The sequence below is a fragment of the Acartia tonsa genome, chromosome 11, assembly GCF_053477335.1.
Source record: "Acartia tonsa isolate MP-2025a chromosome 11, ASM5347733v1, whole genome shotgun sequence".
Lineage (NCBI taxonomy): Eukaryota > Metazoa > Arthropoda > Copepoda > Calanoida > Acartiidae > Acartia > Acartia tonsa.
Window position 1 is genome coordinate 3,986,091 of NC_137270.1, and position 25,221 is coordinate 4,011,311.

At 33.1% G+C, this 25,221-nt stretch overlaps 1 protein-coding gene across 1 annotated transcript in view; it reads right to left on the reverse strand.

Annotated features, from left to right (window-relative positions):
- Sardh (Sarcosine dehydrogenase) overlaps positions 1–22,872 on the reverse strand; it is a 36,691-nt gene extending 13,819 nt beyond the window's left edge. Inside the window, exons 1-18 of the mRNA XM_080177162.1 lie at positions 22,668–22,872; positions 21,492–21,644; positions 19,029–19,077; positions 17,461–17,543; positions 16,149–16,229; positions 15,184–15,270; positions 14,754–14,879; positions 12,478–12,540; positions 11,055–11,096; positions 10,565–10,634; positions 8,682–8,782; positions 6,237–6,290; positions 5,723–5,821; positions 5,390–5,466; positions 3,666–3,701; positions 2,173–2,256; positions 1,177–1,330; positions 538–605 (exon numbers count right to left, since the gene is read on the reverse strand). Of these exons, the coding sequence (XP_080033288.1) occupies positions 538–605; positions 1,177–1,330; positions 2,173–2,256; positions 3,666–3,701; positions 5,390–5,466; positions 5,723–5,821; positions 6,237–6,290; positions 8,682–8,782; positions 10,565–10,634; positions 11,055–11,096; positions 12,478–12,540; positions 14,754–14,879; positions 15,184–15,270; positions 16,149–16,229; positions 17,461–17,543; positions 19,029–19,077; positions 21,492–21,644; positions 22,668–22,727 (1,487 nt within the window). The 5' untranslated portion in view covers positions 22,728–22,872. The remainder of the gene's footprint in view (positions 1–537; positions 606–1,176; positions 1,331–2,172; positions 2,257–3,665; positions 3,702–5,389; positions 5,467–5,722; positions 5,822–6,236; positions 6,291–8,681; positions 8,783–10,564; positions 10,635–11,054; positions 11,097–12,477; positions 12,541–14,753; positions 14,880–15,183; positions 15,271–16,148; positions 16,230–17,460; positions 17,544–19,028; positions 19,078–21,491; positions 21,645–22,667) is intronic.
- Positions 22,873–25,221: the final 2,349 nt, after the last annotated feature.

Here is a 25,221-nt window from a genome sequence, read left to right on the forward strand (position 1 = left end):
CCGTAGGCTCCGTACCAGTCATAGGGCTTCACTTGTACTGGTCCGAAACTAAACATAGTAATACAGGTTAGGTTCCCGTAGGCTCCGTACCAGTCATAGGGCTTCACTTGCACTGGTCCGTAACTAAAAATTTAAACTTAAAAGGACAATTCTAACATACCTTAATGTGATATATATATAGTGGGCATGATATATTGCTTTTAAAATTAGAAATAGGAAACTATCGCGGATCGGGTATTGAACTACCATGTAAAAAAAGGTGGGTATTAAACTACTATTAGGAAATCGTGGATAATTAAGTATTATAGTGCTAAACATAGTAATCTTATGAAGGGCTAATTTTGTGTATCATCATTGTGGATTTACATTACTTTATTCATCATTATCTTATCCCATATAAGATCCCTTATTGAATATAGTTTTTATGTCAAGCAAGATATTAAAGTATTTTAACTTATTTTATCACACATGCTGATTCCATAATAAAAAAATCCTAATTCTTAAAACTAAACGAAAGTGCAATCCTTAAAAACTTACTTTGTAAACCATCCAGGTCTTTCCCAACCCAATCTTTCTTGATAGACACAGCCAGCATCTTCTAATTCCTGAAAATATAACAAGCATAAATATAATCAAAAGTAGAAATATTTTACTTGTTATTTAAATTATTTTTTTTAAAACTGAAATATGCCACTTAAACAGTTATATATCTATCTTAACCATAACATTAAAAAAATGAGTAACTACTGCTGCTTCAAAAATCTACCATTTTTTCTGACTGGAAATTTATATCGGTCTGTCTTTTTGCTTATTTGTATGCATGTATGTCTATCTGTTTGTCTGTTAATTTATGTCTATCTTTCCACCTTGTTTGTTAATCAGTTATCTTATCTGTCTGTTTGCTTGTCTATTTCTATAAAAAAAACGTTATACAATGACCTATGATAGGCCAATAAACAGACTAAATTGTCTATTGCAGGGCAGTATACATTTAATTGACCAATGGTAGGCCAGTATGACATCATTTTATACAGGCACTTTAAAAAGCTTCTTTTAATACATTCTGTAAGTCTAATAAATTGAACTATTTCAATTGATCTAATTATCTAACTGTTTATTTAGGGGGGGAGGGGACATTGGACTGTAAATAACACTTGTACCACTTGAATAACTGACCTTATGCAAGGGATCCTTCTTTTGATTTCTAGCTGCCAGTGGTTCATCATGAGGGAAGACTATGGAGTAGTTTTTAGCATAGGACTCGTGGGACCTCTCATTTACCCAACTTGTGTTGGCAGATACTTCAGGACAGAAACGTCTTATGTCATACCTACGAAAGATAGATAAAGTATAGGGATAGATAGTCAGACAAAAATATAAATAAACACGAAACCTTTATTATGAAGAGATAAGATGAGTTATAGAGCAGATATTCATTGTCACGAAACCTTTTTTGCTGAGAATATGTATTCAGGTCTTTTTTACAGGGATCGGAAGCCGCGCGTAAGCCGCGTGTAAGCCTCAGTGATTTCGTCATTTTATCACTATAAAATTTAGCTGGATGTATAAAACTGTCTCTTTAGTAGACAATCCTTGTTCCAAAAATTTCTTTTTTTGCTCACAAGCAGGTTTAAAACTGAGGCTTATGCGCGGCTGATGCGCGGCTTCCGAACCCTGCTTTTGTAGCATGACAGACATACGGACTGACCAAGTAAGTTATATACAGGATGCTTATCAATCAGCATAGAAATCTTCATAAAAATGTCAGCAATCTATCTTGAATAAGAGCCAAGAAAATTACATTTCCTCCTTACAATTTCTTATTGAAAGGAGGAAAATATTGTATCTTGTTTTTCTAAGCATCATTGTTCCAAAAATAGTTAAAGAAATCATAATCTTAAGTTTAAAATCAATAAGACAAATCTAACATGTCTAAATTAGCGGAGAGGACGTACGGAAGGACGGAATTACAGACACTTATTGAAGAAAAGCTTAACTTTAATCACAAACAGAGCTGGATCTTTAAATCATATTAGTGGTAAGCCAACTTTCCACCAATGAGAGCACAGCATTTTATGAAATGCCGCACTGTGATTGACTGAAATTCGGCTCACCCCGACCAGGCCCACCACTAAAATGATTTAAAGATCCAGCTCAGGAAACTTTACTCACCCATACATATCCAAGTCAGGACGGCCATTAACAATCCATTTTGCCAGCTGATCCCCACACCCACCTCCCAACATCATTCCAGAACTAAACAGAGGTCGATTCTTAAAAATCTTTTTGGCTCACTGGCTCACTAAACATTTTTGTGAAAAATCCTCCAAAATCTCAAAAATCTACAGAAATTAAACAAAATCTTATGTTAATATACCTTTTATGATTTTATTTATAATTTTTGTAGATTTTTTATGCGATTTTAGAGGATTTTTCACAACAATTTTTAGCGAGCCTCACTGATTTTAGTCATCCAGTGAGCCAAACAGTTCTTAAAGAATCCACCTCAGGTAAACATAAAGTTTAACACATCCAATATTTGTTTGAATAGGAAAAAACTATTTCGAAAAAGTAAATTTTCTATTTTATAAAAAAATGAATTTTATTTGTCATTTTTTTTGTTAAAAATACATGTATGAATACGTCTAATAATAGGTTTTAAAACAAACTTATGAATTTTAAAATTAATATTTAAATCTATTGTAATCAATGCATTTTAAAGATATCTAAGATTAGTTTAAAATATCAAAAAAAAAGGATAATAATATTCAATTAAGATATAGGGAAAGATTTATTGTATCATCCATTATACAATCTCTGTAATTTCCAATATGTTTTTTAAAACAGATTAATAACCGCTGGATTGAAACCGTTTCTCAGCTTTACTGAAAAATCATGTATAGCATCGTATTACAGACAATTTTGCACTCGTAATAATATATAATTCTAGATTCTATAGTTATACTAATAGGCATATAATTATAGAGTAGCTTTGCATCTAAAACTATTAGACAATAAATGCAGGCATGTAGGAAGGAAACCATGGCTTTGAGATTGAGATTAATCTTTATTAAAAATCCCCAAGGGTTTCCCATAGAGTAGTGGTAAGCGCACTACGCTGTGGTTGGGAGAAACCGAGTTCAAGTCCCCACATAGACGTTGCACTTGGTTGACAAATGCTGTCGCAATTTGTCAGATTATGATCACGCAACCTTCCCTAAGATGCCCTAGGGTTGTAAGGGGGGAGATTTGTAGGAAGTTAGGATTCTACAAATCAAGCAGCTCTAACCGCGCTTTCCCTCATCCATGATTCTCGTATGAGAGTGCCATTAATTAAGGTGGCTTAATATGGAACACCTGCCAACACTCTAGGCCAGGGTGATGTAATACTTGAGTAGCTTCCAGGAGAATTGAAGGGTCAGCTTGTAATGTAACATAGAATATAGTCAGCTGTGCGTGAAGCTTACCAATCTAAGATTGGCCAAAGGATTCTCACTTCCAGTCTCCGTGTGCATCTGAGTCCTAACTTCAGAGAATCATGGCTACAACACCATTAAAAATCCCCAAATACTTACCAGTTCACATTAGTAGAAAAATACTAATGTTAATTTATCGACCATTTACCCATCCATATCTCCCTGAGGCAAAATGTAAAAGTTTTTAACCTGTTAAATCCATTTCCATGGAAAAATCCTCGAACTCTGAAAAAAAATATTTATTATGATTTTAGCTTTTTTTAGAAATGTACAAAAAAAACAAGGACAATTATGTTCAAATTCAACAAAACTAAATTCATATTTCATCCAATAAGAGGGGGGGGGGTGAAGTTTTGACACATTTGCGTAAACAGTGAGTATAGGCTTTATCTTTGGACTGAGAGGATAGGTTAGTAGGGATAAAATCATTCTTATATGATGGATTTTCCCAAGTTTAAAGATTTTTTGGATAGGCCTCCAAGTTCAGGAGCTGCAGGCCTCCAGGTCCTCTCTGTACAGGTAAAAACTAAAAAAAATTTTTTTTGAAGAGTTAGAAGTCAACTTATGAAACAAAATATACATTTTTTCTTCAAATATGTGAATAACATTAAAAAATATGCATATTTTGTTTCAAAGGTTGACTTCTAACTCTTCAAAAAAAAAATTATTTTTATTTTTACCTGTACAGAGAGGACCTGGAGGCCTGCAGCTCCTGAACTTGGAGGCCTATCCAAAAAATCTTAAAACTTGGGAAAATCCATCATATAAGAATGATTTTATCCCTAATAACCTATCCTCTCAGTCTAAAGATAAAGCCTATACTCACTATTTACGCAAATGTGTCAAACCCCCCCCCCCCCTTATTTTGCAAGAAACCTTGTTAAACAATGAACAAAATACATTGCTCTCCGTTGACACTAGCGGCTACGCCCCTAGCATCTAGAGGCTCTGAATTAGAATGAGGTAGACAAGGGGGCAGGAAAAAAGAAATAGCCTATAAAGACCAACGACATAGGCGTCCAAGGGGGGGGGGGTAATGGGGCGATTACCCCCCCCCCCAAACCGAATTACCCCCCCCCCTTAAAAAAATTTTACCCCCCCCTCAAAATAAAAAGCTTGGACGCCCCTGACCAACGACCTCTATAAACTATTCGTATTATGAAGAACTCAATCGGTTCAGTGTTTAGCATGATACAAAATAGCAACAAAAAAACTTTAGCCCTCCGATGTTTAACTTTTTTATGTAATTAAATCGAGTAATAGTTTGAATTATTCATTGTTATCTATTTATCTGTCTGCCTGTATGTTCGTTCAGTATGACCTATTTTCTGGAAAGATTCTCCACGAAGCTAAGGGCGAAACAAACCGCTGTCCCCAAAGTTTTATAATAGGTAACGTTATCTCATACATTAGCTTTAAAACTTTGGGGACTATTATTACATTCTGTTTGGTTGGTTCATTAAGTAGAGTGTCCAAACGTTTCAACCACTAATTGTAATTTACAGAAGGTGTAATTTTGTGAATCATCATAGGGGATATACAACAATTCATCCGTAATTGTCTTATCCCTTTAGATAACTGGAAATAACAGAGAGTACAGATATAATGGAATTTGTTTTCCTTTTAAGTGTATTTATTCAATCTCAATATTTGTTTTGATAAATTATTGATAAATTTTTTCTATTGTAGATTTCCTTCTTTTCATTTTTCTTTAATATTCCTTCAAAAATAAAAAGGTTTTAATGCTTATTTTTTTCTCGCCTAATTGTTTGGTGGTTTCCCGTTGGTCTACCCTTCTAATTATTTACGTTTCGAAATAATATATTCCCAAAAGAAAAAAGCCTAAATATTGGACCAATTGTTCCAGACGGGTGGACAGACAGACATCTTTCTACTATCTACATTGTAAGTACCTTGGATCTTCGCCCATGATCGGTTTATGGTCTGGTGTAAAACTTTCAGGGCCGCACACTGTGCTCTTTATTCCAGTCTATAATAAAATTGAAAAATGTGAGAAATCTAGCGGCAAGTAAATAAACTATATTATAATAGAGCATGGTTCTTAGTAAGTCATTTAGTAATTACTTATTTTTCTATCTTATAATACTCCTCTAAAAGATCGAAAGAAGCCTTTCTAAAGATGTTTTAAGATGCGAAAAGATATAATAGTTTTAATCTAAATTTCTATATAATATTCAAAATAATTCGTATGGTCTAATTTACTAAAAGCCCTTAAAATTCTCTACCTGTTCTAAACAAGGAACTCTGTGTACACAATTTTCAAGATGGACGCCAAAGACATCATAATCCAGTTCATATAAACCAAAAGCAAAATCTTTTGCCAACTAAAAAAAGAAAATGAACATTATTCTTGTAACATTTAAAAACAAGGATAACAACACATCCATAATTAGCAAAGCACAAACAAATTCATGGAAGGACAAAAAGACAAAGGGAATTAATAGAAAACGTTCAGTTGATGAATATGCAATAATTATAAAAATCACGAAACCTTTAAGAAAAACAAAAAATTATATTTTCTAAAAATGTCTTTTGATGCATGACAGACACACTGGTGGTCAAAATAAATTATATACTAGATGCTCATTGTTACAGGGAATAATCACAACAAATTTCAGTCGTCTATCTTAAACAGCAGCTAAGAACATAAGACTTACCCCAAAAAGATTCGGATAGCCGTTTAGTCAAAGTGTGGTATAGAGTAGCATCGCTAAAATTTTCAAGATTTGACCTATATACCTTTTCAATGAAAATAGGATCCACTTCATAACCTCCAAGCTGTAGTGCATCACCCTAAAACAGATAAAGAATAATCTAAATTAATTAATAGTTATTTCTCGTATCGTATTATAAACGGCTTTCCGCGGATATAGAATGTACAATTATAAGAGTAAAACTAGTTTTTTTAGCCCCGTGGTGCCGAAGGCACCGGCTAAAAAAACTGGTTTTAATCTTATGATTGTACATTTCTATATTCGTAGAAAACTGGATATAATACGATGCTAGACATAGTTTTTTCGTATGGATGAGAACCGGTTCCTATCCACCGGATTCGAATGAATACGAGAAAATGTAATAAAGTTGAATCAAAAAGACTAATAATATCATGTTAAATCCAAAGGATCTCGCTAAACGCTGAACCGATGGTGCAACAAGTTTACAATGTAGCTTTTAATAGGTCTTAGAAAGGTTTTTAACTATTTTGGGAAGGGTACCACAACCCTCCCAAGAAAAAGCGCCCTAAGGCAAAATTGCCCCACCCCCCCCAAAAAAATAATATATATTATTTTACTTTTTTCAGATCAACTCACCCCCTCCCCCCCGCCCGCCTCTTTCATCAAGTTGCAAGTAGCAACTGATTTAAGACAAATATAAATTACTAAAATAAAAATCTTTTTTAGTTTCCAACAAACTTTTGACATTATTAAGAAAAATCAACAGAAGAGGAAACTTATTGAAAGGATTATCCTGTTTCTGAGAAAAGCAGGGAGGGAGAAGACATTGGGATATTTATTACACTAGTCCCCAAAGTTTTATAATATTTTTTTTGTGGGCTTATAAATATATATATATGGGGGGTTAACAACTTTGAGGACTTTTGTTGAATTTTAATTGGTTGGGCTATCAAGTTAAATGTCCAAGCGTTTCAACTACTAACTGTAATTTACAGAAGGGGTAATCAAGTGTATTATCATTGGGGGTGTATATAAATTATTCGGCCATTGTCTTATCCATTTAGATCCCTGGAGAAAAAAAAATCTTTTTTTTTACAAATCAATGACAATTTTTCCATAAAAGAAAAGTAAAATGGTATTTTCATTTAAAAATAAACGATCCTTTATATAAAAGTAACAGGTTTTCTGTCTATCTTTTTGTAGCGAAATATCTCGCTAACCGCTGAACCGTTATGATTCTCCTTTACAGTGTACCTTCAATAAGTCCTTTGAAGGTTTATAACTATTTTGGGGGAGGGTAATGTTTGAAGTAGATTAAAATTAATGAATGATTGTCTGTGTTCTTAGGGTTTTTATTAATTTATTTTTGTGACAGATTTCTCTTATTAGTTATTAAAACTGTACATTCGATTCCGCCAAATGTTTTACATTAAAAAAACAGCGAATAATCTATAGAGGGTGTTCAATAATCAGTGCAATTAAATTTAAATTTCCACTTAAACCTATTTTGAGCACAGAAATAATAAACTTTTATTGACTCTTCGGGGGGCTTTCCGTAATAAATATTATCCCTGCGGGACTACGGAGAACTTTTAACCCTTACTTAATCTAACCTAACTTAGTTCATAGACCCAGTTGTCAGTCTTTATTGTACGCTACGTCGGACCAAAGACGTTTTAGGATGGGGGTAAAGGGGTGTTTACCCCATCAACCTTTTAAACCTCTGACTTTAGCCCCCTCCAAATAAAAAGCTTGGAAATTTGTAACTCATCCACCTTAAAATGGTCATAGTGGAAGGGGGCTTTGAACTTTTTATAATAACGTTTTCTTATTCGTTGGCTTTTAGATTTTAGGAACTTTTATAAAAATTTTGATTGGTTCCTTTAGTTATGTGTCCAACTGTTTCAACCACCAATCATTATTTTGGAATGTACACCAATTTATTGGCCATTGTCTTATCCCTTTATATCCTTGTAAAACAAGGATGACAACATCCATAAAAGCGAAGCACTGAAACGGTAGGATAAACGGACATTAACGCTTGTATAGTGTCTGAACTGAATAATCAGAATATAAAAATATAAGAGTTAAAGCAAAATTGTAAGTAAATTTGTTGAAAAACTGCTTGATATAGGATAATGTTTAAGGACATACTTACATTTTTATGACTTGATTATAGAGTTGCTTCGCTTATAATATTGTTCTTTGTTGTCTCAGGAATTAACATACCAAAAATCAGATCAAACGGATAAATAGTTCACATAAAAATTTGTTGTTTAAAAAAAAGAAAAATCAACATGTTTAAAATGGACGTACGGACATTCTGGTAATGATTATAGAGTTGCTACGCTTTCTAAATCGTACCTAACTACTACAGGAATCATCATACAAAGTTTGAAATCGATAGGACAATTCTAACATGCCTAAATTAACGAATAAAAGCTATCTATCTCGGACGGACGGACGGACCGACCCTAATTATAGAAAAGCTTCGCTTTTAAAATATTACCTGTAATTTGAGGTAAACCGACAGATCATGGTCCCTAATGTTTGGCATGTTCTCTATTCCTGGAATCTTCTCTGTCACCACGTAGGCGTGCTTCATCGCAACTGAAATAAAACAATATCTACTAATAACTTATAGAAAAAGGTTTATAATTATTTTATGGGAGGGTACCAACCCCCAATCCTCCAAGGGAAATCGTCACTTGAAATAAAAATACAACCCCCCCCCCCAAAAAAAAAAACTACAATTGAAACTTGGGGTCGACTACCCCCCCCCCCCCTTAGGGGCATTTATAGGCGTAAGTTTAAATGTTTAAAATTAGAATGAAAGACAAACGAACAATAACTCTAGTAGAGTTTCATAACTTAATAAGCATAACATTGTACATATTTTTTTTCCAAATTGCACAAATACAGGATACCTACAGTTAAAGGAAATACATTTATTTTTAGGATTTTATTAAACAGATAGTTACGATTATAAAGTTTCTATGCCTCGCACCTAACTCTCATAGGAATCGTCATACAAAAATTAAGGACAATTCCAAATTCCAATATGTATAAATTTACAGAAAGCGTTAACCGTTTCGGACGGTTCCACACTATTAATAGAAAAGTTTTGCTTTTAAAAAAAAACTTCAATTTGAAAAACGGTAAGGTATATAAATACTCATAGTATGTTCAGTCAATGTTTTATTTTTGAAAACTAATTATGCAAGCTTTTATAATTAACATCTGCATTTAACATCTCAATGAATAAATTAAACCCAAACAATTGACAGAAAGGAAGGGGAGATTGGATTGTAAATCATATTTTGCCCAAAAACTTTGGACACTTTTATGAAATCTTGATGGGACTATAAAAACTAACAGTATTCAAACTTTTTCATTGATGATTTTAATGTACAAAATGGTTAATAATGTAAATCATCAATCATAGTCTTTTGTCTTATCAATTAGGTTGCCTATGTACAGAGAAATTGAAATGTTCCACCACTGCATTCCTGACAACAATTATTTTCCATTCAATTTAGTTTCAAAATTAACAAATATTCCAGGGGTCTAAAGGGATTAAGACAATGGCCGATAAATTGATGTACATTTCCAATGATGATATATAAAATTATACCTTCTGTAGATTATAATTACTGGTTGAAATCTTTGCACACTCAACTTAATGAACTAACCAATCAAAATTCAATCAAACTCCCCAAAGTTGTTAAGCCAACGAATAAGACAACGTTATTATAAACTTTTGAGGACTAGTGTATTAAACAGCCCCTTGTACCATCACTCCCAGCGAATATTTACATTTTACATATATATTTTTTTAGATTGTGTAAGGGATTCTATCCAGCGGAGTCCTTTCCCTGCCAGGTACCATCCTTGTGGGACTTTCCTAACCCTTACTTAACCCAACCTAACATAATATAGGTTGAAATATTTATAGAGTCTATCTAAAATTCATTAATTTTTATTTAAACGGCTTGGGAGGTCTAAATCTTCTATATAAAAGAGGGGTAGGGGGGGGGGGGGGAGGGGGGTGGATACAGCCCCAACTTGAAAATGAGGAAATAATTAAACATTATGATTAAAAGGTAGAATTAAATTGAGCATCATTCTCATTAAATTCAGTTGAAATTCATTCAAATATATTTGTATTGTACAATATTGGATGTTTTGATATAAAAGTAACAGGATGTCTCTAAGTTTGTATGTCTGTGTATCTTTTTGTACCGAAGGATCTTCCTAACCACTTATCCAATATGGTTCTCCTTTACAGTATTGCTTCTCAAAGGTCCTGTGAGGAGGTTTTCAACTTCTTTTATGAGGATTCAACCACCCTCCAAAGAGATTTCGGCGCAATGCTTTACAATTAAAAGTTACCTAATGGAGTATGAATTCCAACTAGATTTGAAATATAATTTGCCCAGCCTCCGGTACAGTTTACCACACACTAAATTAATTAATAATAATTATTTTTATTCATAAATAATTATCAGCAATACTCATTTTTTCTTGTTTTTTTTGCGACGCTACTCTATCTAGTTTTGTCTGTCTAAATCTACCTCTCTCTGTCTCTTTCTCTGTCTGTCTCTTTGTCTGTCTGTCTGTCTGTCTTTCTGTCTTTCTTCCTCACGTTATCTATCAATTAAATAATAGTTATTTCTTTCATCGTATTATAAACCGCTTTCCGCGGATATAGAATGTACAATTATAAGATTAAAACCAGTTTTTTTAGCCCCGAGGTGACGAAGTCACCGGCTTTATATTCGTAGAAAGCTGTTTATAATACGATGCTATACATAGTTTTTTTCGTATGGATGAGAACCGGTTCCTATCCACCGGATTTGAATGAATACGAGAAAAAAATAACCTGTGTTTTTATATATCCATCTGCCGTTTCTACGCCTTCCACCTAAAAATTACAATCTTAAATACTTATACACCAGAGAGAGAAATAGAGACAATAAATCTTTTATTACACTAGTCCCCAACGTTTTATAATAGCGTTTTCCTATTCGTTGGCTTAAAAACTTTATACTTTAGTATTTTGATTGGTTGATTAACTAACTTGAGTGTTCAAACGTTTCACAACTAATTCTAATCTACAGAATGGGTTATTTTATGTATTATCATTAGAGATTTACATCAATTTATCGGCCATTGTCTTATCCCTTTAGATCCCTGCATAAAAATGATTGAATGAGTCAATCAGTGAGGGAAGCGGATAATCAATTATTCCTTTTTATGAGGCTCAGCTAAAATTTGGCTTTATTGTCTTAATTTTACATAACTATCGGCTGCGCCTATTGCATGTAGGGGCACTGTATAGAATGTTATAAGAAGGGGGCCGAAAAGAAATTTTTAAATCTAACAAAAAAAAACATCCTAAAAGTTATCCTAAGCTTACTCAAAAAAGGAAAAGCTGGTCAGTTTAGTAGTTATAAAATCTTGAGCGTCAAACAAATAAAAACGTCTTTATGTAAAATGAAAGATAATTAATAAGTATAAAAATTGTATAAAAAAGAAACAGCAAAAATATTATTGAGAAACTAGAAAAACCGGCTGATAAAAAAATATTGTTGTTTTTCTCTCATAAAACAAGAACATGTAACTTCATAAGTTACCCAACTTTTGGGTTTGTTGAAAAAAAGGGATAAGAAAGGCTATTTAATGAATAAAAAACTACAGTAAATTTATTTATAAAGTAGTAAGTTTTTTTTTGCATAGTTTCAATATAGTATCTAGTATGGCTTCGAAACCAATTAATGTCTGGTAGATTAGAAACGTTTCTCCGCCATACTGAAAAATAGTTTATAGCATCGTACTACAGACAATTTTCCACGAATAATAAAATAAAAATCATAAAATTAATACCAGTTTTGTTAGCGTCCGGGCCTTCGACCCCTCAGGGATAACAAAAATTGGCTTTAATCATATGATTGTTAATATCCGCGGAAAGCTGTTTATATTACGATGCGCAAGATAACTAGCTATTACATATTGTAATTTTAAAACACAGACCAACAAGTAATAGTTGTAAAATAGTTGTGCAACTGTAAAGATAAATAATTTGAGAATGGATATTAAATATGTGGATATATTGACAGGAGAAAATTTGTAGCAATTTTGGTTGTTAATATAGTCTTCAGTTATTGGTCAGTTTGTTCAGCTAGTAGCAGGGGAGGAAATAAGTTAAAGAAGGCGTATTTTAGCCAGCTGCAAGTATCACTTTATTAGAGTATATAAAAATATGATGCCGCATCCAAGTAATACTATATCCATTAATTTTATACCTGTTTATTTCCATACTGAGTTTCTTTTGTAATAATGTTCGTTACGGCTGTATTTTCAACTATCTAAAATATACAAAAAAAATATATATTTTTACATTTTTATCATATTACATATTCAACAATGGAATGAAAAAAAAATAGTTTTAACAAAAAACATCACCGTTCCACCAAATAAAATCATACAAAATAAAAGAATTTAATAGTTATTTCTTTCATCGTATTATAAGCGGCTTTCCGCGGATATAGAATGTACAATTATAAGATTAAAACCAGTTTTTTAGCCCTGAGGTGCCGAAGGCACGGGCTAAAAAAACAGGTTTTAATCTTATGATTGTACATTTTTATATTCGTAGAAAGTTGGATATAATACGATGCTAGACATAGTTTTTTCGTATGGATGAGAACCGGTTCCTATCGACCGGATTCGAATGAATACGAGAAAAAAATTAAGATAAAAATTCTTGCAGGATTGAGCTAATATCACCAGAAATGAATGAAAACATAACCAGAATCTTATAAAATCTTCCATGAAAAGGAGATATGAATTATAGATACGTACAGATTGCTATATATTAACTTCAGTATTTTATACACTAGCGACTACACCACTAAGTCTTCTAGAATTTGAGAAAAGAGAGGAGGGGGGGAGCTGCTGAGTTGCCCCACTTTTAAATTTTTTTTAAAGAAAAAAAAAGTCGAGGATGTCATTGCCACTAGTAACAAGCTTCATTCTATAGTGGAACCTTATCGGTTCAGCGGTTAAAAAGATCATTTGCTATAGGTAGAGATTCGAGAATCATCCAGTGGATCTTGGACAAAGTAGCTTCGGATAAAGTAGCTTCAGACAAAGTAGCTTCGGACAAAGTAGCTTCAGGACAAAGTAGCTTCAGGACATTTACTTAAGAAAAGTAGCTTCCTAAGAAAAATAGTCTCCAATAGTAATAAAGGTCATGGCCGCAGCGCTCGGCCCCCTGGCCTGCCTAGCCACGGGCGCTCGGCCCCCTGGCCTATAACCTAACCTAATCTAACCTATGTTAGCCTCAGGACATTTATTTAAGTAAAATATCCTCAACTGATAATACATAGGTGGTTTGGAATTTTGTGGATTTTACAAATAGTGGTTGGCAGATTTTTACAATTTTTAATATTGTTTTTACAATTTTTAAAATGATGTTTTTACAATTTTCAGGTTAGGTTAGGTTAGGTTATAGGCTATAGGCTAGGGGGCTAGTGGAGGCTACTTTGTCCGAAGCTAATTTGTCCTGAAGCTACTTTGTCCTGAAGCTACTTTGTCTGAAGCTACTTTGTCCGAAGCTACTTTGTCCAAGATCCCATCCAGTTATATAAAGATTTTTGTACTATACAACTATTGAACTAACAGATTTGAAGTAAAATAATTACAAGGATTGTTAAAATAGAACTTTACTATACCAACTTCTTTGAATGTAGAACTTTTGTCTAATCTTTATAATAAAGTAACAGGATGTCTGTCTGTCTGTGTGTACCAAAAGATCTTGCTAGACGTTGAACCTATATGGTTCTCCAATACAGTGAAGATCTCAGAGGCCTAGATTTTAACTATTTATAACTATTTTGGAGGAGTGTAAAAGAAATCATCCCTTATAAAAAATGAACCCCCAACCAAAAAAAAAAAAAAAGTTATCCTTTTTAAACTAAAGTCTCTATGAATAGAAGTAATATGTTCCACTAGAGGCCTCTAGGGACGTATCTGGTAGCAAATATAAACAATTACAGCATATTGCTGTCAGCAATGCGAAAAATTTGTATTTCATTTTAGTATAAAACTTTTGTTACTATTTCAGGGAAAATGTCAGGGAATAAGAGGCCAATATGAGAAAAATATTGACCCCCCCCCCCCCCCCCCTCCATTACCTGAATATTAGCTACCAAAAGCAAAATATATGCATGAGAATTGAGGGTAAATCTTAATTTAATGTCCATTACCATATCCCGGTGGCCATGAAAACGTTTCCAAGATCAGCAAAAGAAACTTTGATTGGCTAATTAGTGAATACCAGGGAGGGAGGGAGGGAGGGAGGGGATATCTAGCGGTTAGATTTCTTTCCAGTATAGCTTTGAAACCGATTAATAACCGCTGGATTAGAACGGGTTCTAAAACCATACTGAAAAATCATGTATATCATCGATTTACAGATAGTTTTCCACAAATATTAAAACAAAATTATAATATTAATACCAGTTTTTCATGCGATAAAAAAAAACTATTAGTGTATGCCTTATTGGTGTGGAATTACCTTAGCTCCTTGTCTGGTGGCGTATCTTGCCAGGGCAGTGCACAAGCCATGGGGGTCAATAGTTCCATCTCCAGGGCTGTACAGACAACCATACACATCATCCACGTTCATCAGCGGATACAGTTTCTATAAATAGGATTTTTATCTTTTTTGAAAAAAAAAACAATTCTGTATGATAGAATTGGGTTAGATTTTTGTAATTTCTGGGACAACAAGGTAAAATATTATATAAGCATCTCTATAATCAAATCCTGAAGTGTAAGTATTATGTACAAGCAATTTTGCAAAAAGTTTATTTAAAATTTGCCAGAGCCTTCGGTCCCTTTGGGCTAACAAAACTTGATTGGATCTTAAATTGTTTCATTTTAATGTCTGCGGAAATGCGATGCAATAAATAACTATTCTAGTTTAAAACAAAATAGAATATAACCTTTGATTCTGAAGGACCAAGAACGTAAGATTCCACACCCATGGTCTTGCCAATAGTTTGTAGGCGCTTATATTCATCCAATCTTTCCTAAAATTACGTGAAAGGTTTCGTGATTTTTTTAAAATAGATATTTAATCATTAATCGTCCCTTTCCTTCATTATTTTTAATTAAAAAAAGTATAATAGTAATATTTAAATTTCATAACAAAGAGTGTTCGACAAAATTCTGTATTCCATAAAATATTCAATTATTTTAGGTTTCCGAGATATTTTTTTTACTTTTGTGGTTTTAAATATTTGTTTTATATTTTACGCATTTTTAGGGCTTTAATAAAAAAAAACATAGGACTTTATTTTATGAACGAGGACAATTAATTCAAATTGCAAAATAGCTTCCTTTAGAATTTATAAAGTGTTGAAAGAGAAAAAAGGAATTAAAAGATTATAATACGATTTTAAAAGGAAAAGGGAAAAAAGACAAAAAAAAACTATACAAAGACCTTTTAATTAAACTTTAAGCAGACATAAATAATAACAGGTGAAATTGAGAGTAGCTTCACTTTTAAAAATGTACAATAAGTTTTGTACTGTATAAATTTTTGGATCTACTGCAGTTCACGGTAAAATATTGCTGGTATATAGGTGTTAAGGTGAAAAAGCAACCCCCCCCCCCCCCACCCACTTAAATCAAAGAGTGAAGTGATAAAAAATGTGCGCTCTTCTCGCGTAAATTTACTATTTTTTTACTTTTCACCTTGGAGGGGGGGGGGGTGGATTCACCCTTCAAAATATAAAACACACCCCTCTTGTTGTCTGTGATACATCCTCCTCGATTTTTGTTTAATGAAGGTGTAAAAAAATTGGAGGGGGTGTCAAAATTCTCTGCACGCCACTGGCTTTATTACCTTTGGGATGATAGACAACCGCAATTCCTTGTTTTTTTTGTTAAAATTTAGATTTAGTACCTTGGTGTTGGCAATGAAAAGACCGCCATTATTTATCCATCCGGGGTCGATACCAGTCTCGGATTCCAGCCCTTGAATAACCTAAAAGACCATATGTTTAGATTTATGAATAAATAAAAAAAAATAATTGGATCAGGTGCAGTTCACGGTAGAATGTTGCTGGAATCGATTAGCAATAAAAAAAAAGAGCTTTAAAGCTATATATTATGTTAACACAAGCTTTTGCTGTGCATCATTGGATCGTGTCTACTCCAGACTTTTAAAGGCTCTTTTTTATGCAGCTCATAAAGATGTCCAGGCATGACAGGTACGTTCAGCCGTTTAGCCGTTAGCCTTTAAAGATCATTGAGTTTTAGAAAAAAAATCGTTCCCAGGAACATTTTACCGTAAACTACACATTTAGGACTTCCAATCAAAAGGGAAAATTTTTCGTCTATTTTTGTTGCTAATATGGACCACATTTATAGGTCAGTTCTTTCCTCCAGTAGGAGTTTAAAGGCTAGGAAAAAAATCTGGTGCTATATCCAAGTAATAATATGTCTATTTTCAGTTCATAACTAGATATATCCAAAAATAAAAAGTTGTTCAGCAACTTTTTCAAGCAAAGAATGAAAATCTTACAAAAGATTTTAATTGATTATGATCCTATTACATAAAATAGTAAGGTTTTTTTCTAAAGTTTAAGATTTCAATACTACTCATGCAATATCGTTGTCCTTTTTTAGGAAACTTGACATAAGACCCGAGTTGGTTTTAGGCTATATCATTTTTTAGTTTAAGTCTTGGGGTGGGTTTAGGCTTTGTTTTGTAATACAGAATACAGCTAGTAAAAAAAAACATTAACCAATGAGAGGCCGCTATAAATTTTTACATTGGTCAATTACAGTGTATACTGGCCTCTCATTGATTAATTTTTTTGACGTCATAATCTGTGTCGTCACTTTTACTAGCTTCTACAGAATCCAGAATCCAGGATGCTAGGGGAACAGCAACTAGTGTCATGTATTGTTTGAAATTTAACCACGACTACACTCAATAAAATACATTTATAAATTTTTTCTATTTTGGAAGATAATCCAATGATTAAAAGGGTTTATTAATTACTTATTAATGACTTTTTAATTACTTTTATTTTTACCATTAAAATAGTGTAAAAGATACTTTATCTTCGAAAAATAATTAAAAAAAACATATAAGCCTGCCTTTTTAAAGTGCAAAGCATAATTTTAGCCTGTTTTTGATGCGCTACTTGTGGACAAAGTTGTTCTAAAGTGATATTACCATTAGTGAGATATTAATATGCAATACTTACATCTCTGGTGTGGTTGAGCAGCTTAATTTCTGTGTCACTGGGGCGCAGCCGCCATACCAGTCCTGCTGTATGCCATGTTGTACCTTAATATAAAACACAAATTACGTGGCTTGTGTTAATGGTAGAAAAATACCATGCATACCTTCAGAACCAGTTTGAGCTCTAGTTTTTGGAAATAAGAACGTCATCTTTGTGCTGTTTGTATTTTATTAGCTTATGTGAAAATTGTGAAAAAGGGTAGAAAATGGAACTTGTGAGTAAATGATAAAATTGTCTAACAAATGGTTAAAAAGTTTCAAATTAAAAGTAACAGGATCTTGTCTGTATGTGTGTCTGTCTTTTTAGAAGGATCTCGCTAAACGCTGAACCGATATGGTTCTCCATTACAATGTAACTTCTTATATGTAATGGGAAGGTTTGTAACTATGTAGGGAAAGGATACAAGATATTCTATATCACCTCCCAATCCACCCCAACCACATGTGCCTCTAGAGGCCTCTTGATACACATATATGAATACTGTTATATATACAATATGATATATAAGTTGGAAGGAATTTTAATGTTAGTGGGAGATTTAAAAACTACATCAAATTTTAAGGATTTTTTTTTATAAAATTCGTTTTTTGTATAATTCTTTATCTAAAAGCGGAAATACAATTTAAGTTAATTCATTTTGACTAATAGGATAGGTGGATTGGAAACTACCTGCGCTCTAATTGGTTGAATGATGTACGACACTTAAGCTTCTCCAATCAGAGCGCAGATAGTTTTCAATCCACCAATCACAGATGTCAAAATTAATTAACTTAAATTGTATTTCCGCGTTTAGACAAAGAATTATACAAAAAAATGAATTTTATAAAAAAAATCCTTAAAATTTGATGCAGTTTTTAAATCTCCCCCTAACATTAAAATTCCTTCCAACTTATATATCCTAATATACAAACAAACAGGTTGACAAATAACAGACAAACTGAAAATTAAAAAATATTTTTCTTTATATATTTTTTTCTCTTCAGATATTTATATCAGTAATTTAAAATTTAATGAAGTTTAAAGTTTCCAAATTTGCAACATAAAAACTTTTTCTTTCTAATATTACAAAAATCACTCTTTTGTAAATATATACTAACGGGAAAGAACAAGAATGACAATTTCTGGAGCTAATAAATCCTTATACTAAAGTAAAAGGATGTTCATCTGTTTGTCCTTGTGTTTGTACCAAAGGATCTCATTAACCGCTGAACCGATCGGGTTCTTCTTAACAGGGTAGCTTCTCATAGGTCCCGGGAAAGTTCATAACTATTTTAGGGGAGGGTACCACCACCATCCCAAGATAAATCACAAAAAATATTTTTTTTAAGCAGAGAGATTTCAACACAACATTGATAGGTATCGTAGAGACTTAAAACAAAAAAAAACATTTTAAGTGCCACTAGAGGCCTCTAGGGGCTTAGCTGCTAGTATACAATAATGTACTAAACTAAACGCGTAATGAATCCATTAGATGAAAACATTATTTGATAATTAATTATTGAGTTGCAGCACTACTATTGTAAACTTACCGGCTGTGAGTTGGTCTTTTTCTAACAGAACAGTATTAGTCAATCCCATCTAAACAAAAACTTAGTAAATAAAATGTTTGCACACTTTTATCCATCCTAATATATAAATTAGTGAGTTAAGATCTCGCTAACCACCAAACCGATTGGGTTCTTCATGTTAGTGAATCTTCACATAGGTACCAGGGTGGTTTTTGGCTATTTTAGGTTTAGATTTTATTCTTGTATTGTTTTTAAACAAGTCATTTAACCCGTCTCTACCTCTTCCCACCTGTATTATATTATATGTAGTTACATACAAAAGTAAAAAAATTCAATTAAGTGAGCCGTTTGTACATGTTTATACTCATATATTTTAATTACTAGAGTAAAATTATAATTTCTTAGTTCATGTATATTGTGTATAAATTAAAATCATATAATATTTGAGTACATTAGAATGTTTTTTTTTTTTAAATCGACCTACTTTCATTAAACAGTTTCATTAATTACTCCATACAGGGACATCAAAGCTTTTCATTTTGAGGGGGGTAAAATATGGGATTTAAAAGTTTGAGGAGGGGTAAACAACCCTTTACCATCACCCTTATATAAACGTGTATGACTCCATGCCATGTTGTTCCCCAATGTTAATGAACACTTAATTGTTTGTTAAAAGGAGAGATTTATTTGTTGTCTAAAAACCTATCCATTATTCCCTGGTTTGTATGATGAATATGAATGGTATTTTTTAATTTGATGAAGTCATTATTTAAAATTGTATAAAATTACATTTCTGCATTAAGTACATTTATATAATTTTATTGGCGCAGCTAATCAAAACTATGGCGAATCTAACATGTATGACAACATCCAAAAGCGAATCCCTATAATCAGAAGAAAGGACAAACGAACAATAACTCTTGTAGTGTGAAAGAACTTTTAAAGCAAAAAATTTATTTGTCAGTCTAAACAAAATTGTACACAAATTTGTTGCAAAATTGTTTAATTACAGGATGTATAAGGTCAAACTTTCATTGTAAATACAAATGTCCTAGATGCTAAGGACCTAGCCGCTTATATCAATTTGTAGTTACATACAAAAGTAAAAAAAATAAAATGAGGCTTTTGTACATCTTTACACTCATATATTTTTATTACTAGAGTAAAATTATAGTTTCTTAGTTCATGTATATTGAATATAAATTAAAATCATATAATGTTTGAGAATTTTAGAATGTTTTTTTTTCTATCGACCTACTTTCATTAAACAGTTTCATTAATTACTCCATAAAGGGACATCAAAGCTTTTCATTTTGAGGGGGGTAAATGGGGGATTTGAAAGTTTGAGGAGGGGTAAACAACCCTTTACCATCAACCTTATATAAACGTGTATGACTCCATGTCATGTTGTTCCCCAATGTTAATGAACACTTAATTGTTTGTTGAAAGGAGAGATTTATTTATTGTCTAAGAACCTATCCATTATTCCCTGCTTTGTATGATAAATATGAATGGTATTTTTTAATTTGATGAATTCATTAGTTAAAATTGTATAAAATTACATTTCTGCATTAAGTACATTTATATAATTTTATTGGCGCAGCTAATCAAAACTATGGCGAATCTAACATGTATGACAACATCCAAAAGCGAATCCCTATAATCAGAAGGAAGGACAAACGAATAATAACTCTTGTAGTGTGAAAGAACTTTTTAAGCAGAAAATGTATTTGTTAGTCTAAACAAAATTGTACACAAATTTGTGGCAAAATTGTTTAATTACAGGATGTATAAGGTCAAACTTTCATTTCTCTTGAATAGGATGATTATATCATACAAAATTTAGTTGTCAAAATATTTAGAATGGACGTGCGGACTTTCTTGTACTATTATAGTGTTGCTACGCGTCCTAAATCCTACCTAACTGTATTTGGAATCATTGTGCAAAGTATGAAATAGATAGGATAATGCTAACATGTCGAAATTAACGAAAAAAGCTTATCGTAACAAACAAACCGTCCCAAATTTTAGGAAAGCTTTATTTTAAAAAATTATTACGAAACACCTCACAATCTACACGTTTTTATAATTGTAAATTTAATTGTGCTTATTAAAGAGCATATTAGATGAGATTAGAAAAGATTTACTTTCTAAACAAACTATTTATTAACAAATGACGAAATTGGTTAAACTTATCTTAACCTAATTATTAGCTAATAACGACTACACCCCTAGAAGCCTGCCTAGAAGCACTTTAGGAAGGGGGGGGGGGGTCTGTGTAAAACTTCCACTTTCAAATTTCAATTGTGGTTTAAAAAGAAAAAAATTTGACATCCTCCCCAAAACTAGTTTAAAAAATTTGGTGGACATTTGATAAGCGGTAAGAGATTTTCTTTAGTATTAGACAGACAAACATCCTATTAGTTTTATAAGAGGAAAATTCTAAATTGTAAGCTTTTAACTATTTTAGGTAATTATAATTACCTTAGTTAAATGGTAGAGGGTTTGGCAGCCCAAACTGCCACCGCCAATGATGACAACATCGGCAGATGTCGGCAGTTTGCGCTTACTGTCAGCCGATGTTTTGTTTGCCGCAGCCGAGCTGGCGCTAGCGTTGCGCCGCTGCCCGCTTGTAATCTAAAATATAAAAAGTTTAAATTTTATAATGGGATTGAAATAGCGAAGCTAACGTCCGTCTGTCTGAAATAAATATATATATTTTTTGTAATGGTCGTCTGATAAAGATGTTTTATCGAAGAAAACCTTATCTAATTTTTATTCTTTTGATAAGTAGAGGTGAAATTATTAAAATAACACGTAATAATTTATAATATCCGATATTATTTTACCTGACCAAACGAATAAAAAAAAACCGATCTTTTGAAAAATGTAATAAAACTTCTTTTTTTTTGTAGATATCATTTTTGAACATATTGTTTCTTATACTTCTTTGCTTTATAAAAATCCATTCTAGAAAAATATTGGATCTACTGCAGTTCACGGTAAAATAATGCTGGAAACGAATATTGCTAAAAATCTATTAATTTAAAAGGCTGCTAGCTGCCAAACGGATGAACGTACAGATCTTGCCCGCACACTGTTCTAAGCGGCATAAGAAGGCCTACAAATAATCTGGAAAAGTCATAAATCAATAATGGATAATTATCTCGCAGTGCAGGGAAATGCGCAAAAAAAGGCCTATTTTATTTGTTTTTTCTTCAGTAAAGCTTACATCATTGGATCTTGGCTATTCCAGATTATTTGAAGGCCTTCTTATACCACTTAAAATGGTGTGCGGGTATGATTTGTACGTTCAGCCGTATGGCTGCTAGCAGCCTTTAAAATTTATAGATTTTTAGCAATATTCGTTACCAGCAATATTTTACCGTGAACTGCAGTAGATCCAAAATATTTTCTAAAGGAAAATCATATCGGTTTAGAGAGATTTCAATACAAACAAAGAGACAGAATCAAAAGCAACCTTTTTCTTTAATATAAGGATATCAAATGTATATCTCATTACAAAAAAAAACTTTAACACCTAAATCCCTAGCAGTAGAAAATAATATTAAATTAGCATCACCACCCTATAGCTTAACCCAGGGCACGGTGCTTAAAGGCTTCTGAGGCGCAGCTACTGAGCTCTGGATTTCCCCTTACCTTTGTAGGCCGCAGGGCCTGTGTCAGCCTGGGACCCACAATCTTGCTTAAAACTGTCATTTATAACCAATTTATTTTCTCTTAATAATCAAACAAATTAATTTAATTAAATATAAATATTTTAAAACTGTTGTGTTAACTGTATAATGTTCAAAACTGATGGGATTCTGATAGGACTCCAAGAAAAGTTGACTGTCACGGACGGACAAACGGACGAACAAACGCACAAACGCAGCAAGTCCCGATATTATAGGCAGATAGAAGATATTGCGCTCTTTGGTGAGCTTATCATGGAGTAAATATGATAAGAGGATAAGTCCTCCTAGTACATGTTTATTTTCAAATTTTAAATTGTTTTACCCCTGCTTCATTTTTCAGACAATTTTGTTTCTCCAGGGGGTCTTTTTTATTTAAAGTCAACTTTTCTTTGAGGGTGGTAGCACCCTACCTCTAAATAGTTATAACCTTCCAAGGATGATCAAAAAGTAAAACCATATTGTTTCAAAATTAATCTATATCTCTCAGTACAGACAAAATATATTGATTAAAAAGATTATTTTGGGACTAAAAGGTACAATAAAAGAATACCAACAATTTCTACCCATGTTTGATTTTATCCTTAAGTTAACCTTACTTCAAAATCCTATTATATATAGTTAAAAGGTTATTTGTCTTAAGTTTAAGATTTCAATAGCCACTAACTGATTAAGTCTTCTTTTTAGGGAACTTCACATGGGGTCTGTTATAGTGTTAGCCTTTTAGGCTTTTTTAATTTTTAAATTTAATCCTTGGGATGGTTTTAGGCTATTTAACAAATTAGTCTACCCCTTTGAATATATAGCCATAGCTGCTAGTACTTAATAAAGTCTCATAAAATTGAACAAACTTCAGGGAAAGTTTTTTATACTTAAAGTTACTTGATAATTCATTAACACAATTGTTCAAAAATAAAACAATGTAGAAATCACAATTCATGTTCCAAGATTCTTATGTATTAAAAAACACTTAGCTAAGATAATAAAAACACAAAAGGTTAAAGATTAATAATTGGAAATTGAAGTGGTGAAGTTCATTAAAAATATACTTAACCATAATACATTCATACTTTTTATTTGGTTTTAGGTTAGATATAATTTGTTTGTTCTTGCCTTAAGTAATAATTTTGGCATTTCTTCACTAAATTGTATTTTGCTTTCTGTTATAGTTTTGTGTTAACAAAAAAAATATTGATTGTTTACGATTTTAAGTGTTATTCAATTGTGGTATTCGGCAACTGTGGGCCATGTCTATGGCACCCCTGATCTGGGGTTCGGTGGAGGGTCAATGGCCCTCCCCCGAGTCCTGGGGAAGGGGTCTAGTGACCCCCTCCCTACGCTTAGAATTAATGATTGAATCTGTCATGTTTATTATGGTTAACTGTATTCTTAATTCTCCCCCACCCTTTCCAGGGATGGGGGAATCATTATTGCCCAAACTGACCATTGTATATGTATTATTTATGCTTTTATGTTATGATTATTTATTCCTATCCAGGTAATTATTGTTTGTTGTATATAGCTTCAGTATCTCTTAACCCTTCAATAAAGTGACAACTGAAAATAGATGTTGATCATTATCTAGTGAAAGCTAGAGAAGCGTAGCTTCTCTATAGTAAGGTGTCCACGTCTGTCACACTGCCGTAATCTAATTGAACTCCGGTGTCTGCCATTTATCCTCGGCGGATACCACAACTTTGGTGACAGCTGTGTGAGATTACGGCGAACCACAAGTGTAGAGCAGACGCGCATCTGAGGCTAAGGTACTCCCAGCAGTGAATCTGGCAAAACTGACGCAAGCAACCTGAATTACCCACCCTGGACAGCAAAGTTTATCTCTGCATCCGGCAGTTGTGGAAGCGAGACAGCGAAATCTGACGAATAACCGCGAGCAGCGCTGATATCTAACGGAGAATTGAGCGCCAAAAGGGCTGAAACAGGCCTGCGGACCAGCTGAAACAAGCCAAATAAGTGTAAACGGCTGAAAATAGGCCAACTTTACTGCAAGAAATAGCAGGATCCGAACCAGTGGCGCTAGCAGGACGGGACATTCCCTGCCGCCATCAGCCGGATTTGGATCAGCGGCGCTAGCAGGACGGGACATTCCCTGCCGCCGATAGGCTGAAACATGCCACATAGCTGCAAGCTGCGAGCTAACATACGAGTGTAGTGCACCAGAACAGAGAAAAACTACGTCAACCCCGAGTATCCTGAGAAGCTACAACGCAGCCACCCATCTAGAAAACAGATATTATATCACATTTGCAGGGATTACCACCCTAGTGTGATGGCCAAACAATAGATTTATGAGCAAAGCTTGGCAAACAAATTGTTGTGTTGTGATAAATCTAAGAATAGAACAGGCTGGATTACTGTGTATTGTGATAACAGCTAAAAATAGAACAGAGTTGGTAAACAAATCTGTTATGCAATTGTGATAAGGACAAAAATAGAAGCTAGATGTAATATAATCAAAACAATCTCAAGCCCACAGCACAACAACAATACACCCCTTATTC